Source organism: Pygocentrus nattereri, chromosome 16, assembly GCF_015220715.1.
Source record: "Pygocentrus nattereri isolate fPygNat1 chromosome 16, fPygNat1.pri, whole genome shotgun sequence".
In the NCBI taxonomy this organism is placed as follows: Eukaryota; Metazoa; Chordata; class Actinopteri; order Characiformes; family Serrasalmidae; genus Pygocentrus; species Pygocentrus nattereri.
The window spans coordinates 35,731,999-35,736,998 of NC_051226.1; the positions used below are offsets into that span (position 1 = coordinate 35,731,999).

General features: G+C 38.8%; 1 protein-coding gene across 1 annotated transcript in view; it reads left to right on the top strand.

The window, feature by feature from the left end:
* Positions 1-5,000, top strand: part of lhx5 (LIM homeobox 5) — a 22,321-nt gene that overhangs the window by 4,941 nt on the left and 12,380 nt on the right. Inside the window, exon 2 of the mRNA XM_017681865.2 lies at positions 3,129-3,349. Within this exon, the coding sequence (XP_017537354.1) occupies positions 3,129-3,349 (221 nt within the window). The remainder of the gene's footprint in view (positions 1-3,128; positions 3,350-5,000) is intronic.

The following is a 5,000-nucleotide window of genomic DNA, read 5'->3' on the forward strand; positions in this document are numbered from 1 at the left end:
TATTGTTGTTTTTAATGGTAGTGACAATATTGTTGTTGTTATTGGTACTGGTGGTATTTTTGTTATTGGTAGTGATGATATTGTTGTTATTGGTAGTGGTGGTGTTGTTATTGATAGTGGTGGTATTGTTGTTTTTAATGGTAGTGGTGGTATTTTTGTTATTGGTAGTGGTGGTATTGTTGTTGTTATTGGTAGTGGCATCATTGTTGTTATTGGTAGTCATGGTACTGTTGTTATTGATAGTGGTGGTATTGTTGATGTTATTGGTAATGGTTGTATTGTTGTTGTTATTGGTAGTGGTGTTATTGTTGTTGTTATTGGTAGTGGTGGTATTGTTGTTATTGGTAGTGGTGGTATTGTTGTTATTGTTCTTGTGCTGGTTCAGAGCTGTAGAATAGACTCAATAAACACCTTAATCAGTGTTAAATGAGCAGAGCATTCAGTGATCAGACAGTAAGAGGAGAAGCTGAACACAGTGGAGCTTCAGTGTAACTTATTTTCATGGTTGTTGTTGTGGTTGATCTTGTGGCTGTAATGGTTTTTGTGTTGGGTGTTGCAGTTGTTATTGTTGTTGATGATGAGGTTGTTGGTGGTGGTTGTTATTGCTCTTGTTAGTGTTTTTTGTTGATGCAGTTGAGGTTGTTATTGTTGTTGATGATGAGGTTGTTGTTGGTGGTTGTTATTGCTGTTGGTACTCTTTTTGTTGATGCAGTTGTTGTGGTTGTTGTTGTTGATGGTGAGGTTGTTGGTGGTTGTTATTGTTGTTGGTAGTATTTTTGTTGATGCAGTTGTTGTGGCTGTTGTTGTGGTGGTTGGTATTGTTGTTCATGATGTGGTTGGTGGTTGTTATTGCTGTTGATAGTGTTGTTGATGCAGTTGTTGTGGTTGTTATTGTTGATGATGAGGTTGTTGTTGGTGGTTGTTATTGTTATTGGTAGTGTTTTTGTTGATGCAGTTGTTGTGGTTGTTGTTGATGATGTGGTTGTTGTTGGTTGTTGTTATTGTTGTTGATGAGGTTGTTGTTAGTGGTTGTTATTGTTGTTGATAGTGTGGGTTTTGTCTGTGGTTGTTGGTGGTTGTTGTGGTGGTTGGTATTGTTGTTCATGATGTGGTTGGTGGTTGTTATTGCTGTTGATAGTGTTGTTGATGCAGTTGTTGTGGTTGTTATTGTTGGTGATGAGGTTGTTGTTGGTGGTTGTTATTGTTGTTGGTAGTGTTTTTGTTGATGCAGTTGTTGTGGTTGTTGTTGATGATGTGGTTGTTGTTGGTTGTTGTTATTGCTGTTGATAGTGAGGGTTTTGTTGGTGGTTGCTATTCCTGTTTGTAGTGTTTTTTGTGGATGCAGCTGTTGTGTTAGTTATTGTTGATGATGAGGTTTTTGCTGGTGGTTGTTATTGTTGCTGGTAGCGTTTTTGTTGATGCAGTTGTTGTGGTTGTTATTGTTGTTGATGATAAGGTTGTTGTTCGTGATTGTTATTGTTGTTGATGAGGTTGTTGTTAGTGGTTGTTATTGTTGTTGATAGTGTGGGTTTTGTCGGTGGTTGTTATTCCTGTTGGCAGTGTTTTTGTTGATGCAGTTGTTGTGGATGTTGTTGATGATGTGGTTGTTGTTGGTTGTTGTTATTGTTGTTGATAGTGTGGGTTTTGTCGGTGGTTGTTATTCCTGTTGGCAGTGTTTTTGTTGATGCAGTTGTTGTGGTTGTTATTGTTGTTGATGATAAGGTTGTTCTTGGTGGTTGCTATTGTTGTTGGTAGTGTCTTTGTTGACGCAGTTATTGTGGTTGTTATTGTTGTTGATGTGTTTGTTGTTGGTTGTTATTGTTGTTGATGATGAGGTTGTTGGTTATTTTTGTTGGTAGCGCTTTTTGTTGTTGAAGTTGCTGTTGTTGTTGTTGTTGTTAATAATATTATTGTTGTTGTCATTGTTATTTTAGTGGTTGTTCTTGTGGTTGTTGTGATTGTTTTTGTTGTCTGTTTTTGTGGTTGATATTTGTGCTTATTGAGGTTGTTGTTTGTAGTCTGCTGTTTTCGTTGTTGCTGATGTGGTTCTTGTGGTGGTGGTTGCGGTTCTTATTGATGGTGTTGGTGTTGATGTTGTTTGTTGTCTGCTGTTGATGTGGTGGTTGTTATTTGTGGTTGTCATTGCTCTTGTTATTTTCTTGTTGACGTGGTCTGTTGTGGTGGTGGTTGTTGGTGGTTGATGTTTGTTGTTCGTCGCCTGTTGTGGTGGTGGTTGTTATTTGTGGTTGTTGTTGCTCTTGTTATTTTTTTGTTGGCGTGGTCTGTTGTGGTGGTGGTTGTTGGTGGTTGTTTGTTGTTCGTCACCTGTTGTGGTGGTGGTTGTCATTTGTGGTTGTTTTTACTGTTGTTTTTATTGTTGATGTGATGGTGGCTATTGTACGTGTTGTTGTGCTTGTTCTGCTGGTGATTGTGATTATTATTGTTATGGTGCAGTTGAGCGAGGTGGAGGTTCAGTCTTGTTGCTCTGACGTTAATCCTTTAAGACACTTTGTGCAGAGTGTAATGCTCTGACAAGGCGCCTGTGTGTGTGTGTGTGTGTGTGTGTGTGTGTGTGTGTGTGTGTGTGTGTGTGTGTGTGTGTGTGTGTGTGTTTAATCCTGTAATATGAGCTCATTTTTAGGCTCTTCTGGGTTTGGGGTTTATTACAGACTGAGGGGAGGAGAGTCTGTCTGTTTAAACAGCCCCTCAGATACCAAGACCCCCACACACAACACACTCCACAGGCTTCCTCTCCTTCTTCCCTTTCTCTTTCCTTCCTTCTACCATTTTATCATCTATCACCTATCATAATTATTATTAATATTATTTATTTATTTTGGCCTTCATAGATATTCCTGTTATTACTCTGCTGGTTTTTGTTTTGTATTAGTTTTTGATTTTATTTGTATTTACGTGGTTAATGACGTTGTTTTCGTTGTTGTCCTGTAATTACTTGTTTTGCTATTATTATTATTGTTATTATTATTATCAAATAGTGTCCTCACATTCGCTGCAGTGTTTGTATTTTATGTTATTTTAGCGCACGCTCAGTCTACACCTCCCTCTCTTTCTCTCGCTCTGATATGTTTATTTATCTGTTTGTCTGTTTGTTTGTTTGTGTTCTGCAGGCGTTTCGGCACTAAGTGCGCGGGCTGTCTGCAGGGCATCTCTCCGGGTGACCTGGTGCGCAGGGCGCGCGGGAAGGTGTTCCACCTGAACTGCTTCACCTGCGCCGCGTGCAACAAGCAGCTCTCCACCGGGGAGGAGCTCTACGTCATCGACGAGAGCAAGTTCGTGTGTAAAGAGGACTACACGGGCACGAGCATCCGGGAGGTCAACCTCAACTCAGGTACGGGAACGGACGGCGCACGCGCTCGCGTGAGAGCAAGAGAGACTACGCGTGCTGTTTATAAGCACGTTATGAATGCGTTGTAACAATCACAGCGTTAATCGGGCAGGTAGAGCTCTCACGCGCTATAACCGTGTAATTAATCAGTTATACGTATTTATTTTGTTTCGCTATATTTGTATCAATTTTCTTTCTTTTTGGATGGGAATGTTAATAAAGATCTATCTATCTATCTATCTATCTATCTATCTATCTATCTATCTATCGTTTGATATAACACTGTATGTCCTAAAGTATCCGGACAGCCTTATTGAGGGAATCCAGCTACTTGAAGGTGCACCTTAAGATGCACTGATGTCTAATTGGGAAGTGTCCATAGAAAAGCACTGACCAACGCTGAACATTGTAGAGCAGCTGCACATGAGCCTAACGTCATCATGCCCAATGCCAAGCATGGGCTAGAGGGGTATAAAGCCCCCCCCCCCCCCCCCCCAGCATTTGGAGCAGTGGAACTATGTTCTCTATAGTGATGGAGCTCCATCCAAGACCTTTGGTATGAGTAGGACGTCTAGAACTGACCAACCAACATCAATACCTGACCTTACTAATGCTCAATCAAATCTTCACAGCAATCTAGTGTAAAGCCATCCCAGATGATAGAGAGACAGACAGACAGACAGACAGACAGACAGACAGATAGATAGATAGATAGATAGATAGATAGATAGATAGATAGATAGATAGATAGATAGATAGATGCACAGACAGACAGACAGTCAGACCGATAGACAGCTAGATAGATAGACAGACCAACTGACTGACAGACAGACAGACAGACAGACAGACAGACAGACAGATAGATAGATAGATAGATAGATAGATAGATAGATAGATAGATAGATAGATAGATAGATAGATAGATGCACAGACAGACAGATAGATAGATAGATAGATAGATAGATAGATAGATAGATAGATAGATAGATAGATAGATAGATAGATAGATAGACATATTTCAGTTTTTGAAAGTATCTGTTAGCCATTACAATATGTGTAAATATTATGATGAATGGACTAAAAGAAATGACCTAAAATTACTTGGAAAAATGTCCGGTTCCATTGACTTACATTAAAAGTAAAGTATGTTTTGTCCTTCTCCTGTAAAGTTAACATTTTGGACATATAATATGTGTGTGTATATATAATTTTCAGCAAATCAGTAAATTAAACCATTTACTCCAGTGGCTTCAGATCAGATGGCAGCTTTTAATATGCATATGTATTTATATATTAATAGAATTAACAAAGTGAGTTTACATGATATCAGACTAATTATTAGCATTAATACAGACAGTAACCTTGTTTACATGTTCAGTCGATTGGAGCTCTGTAGCCTCAATTGTGCTGATCTAAACAGCGTTGAGCTCAAAAATGAGGAAACAAATGATAAAAGCACAAAAAGCCTTTAGTTTTACAGAAGCTGAATGATCAATAATTTAATAAAGGCTCTCATTGATTAATTATTGAGTTTAACTAATAATTGGTGATGTATTCATGCTTATCATAAACATGGTGGTCATCATTATGGATTGGTGTTATGGAATGTTGGTCAGTGGTCTGTCTGATCAGTGTTATCAGTTAATCATCAGGG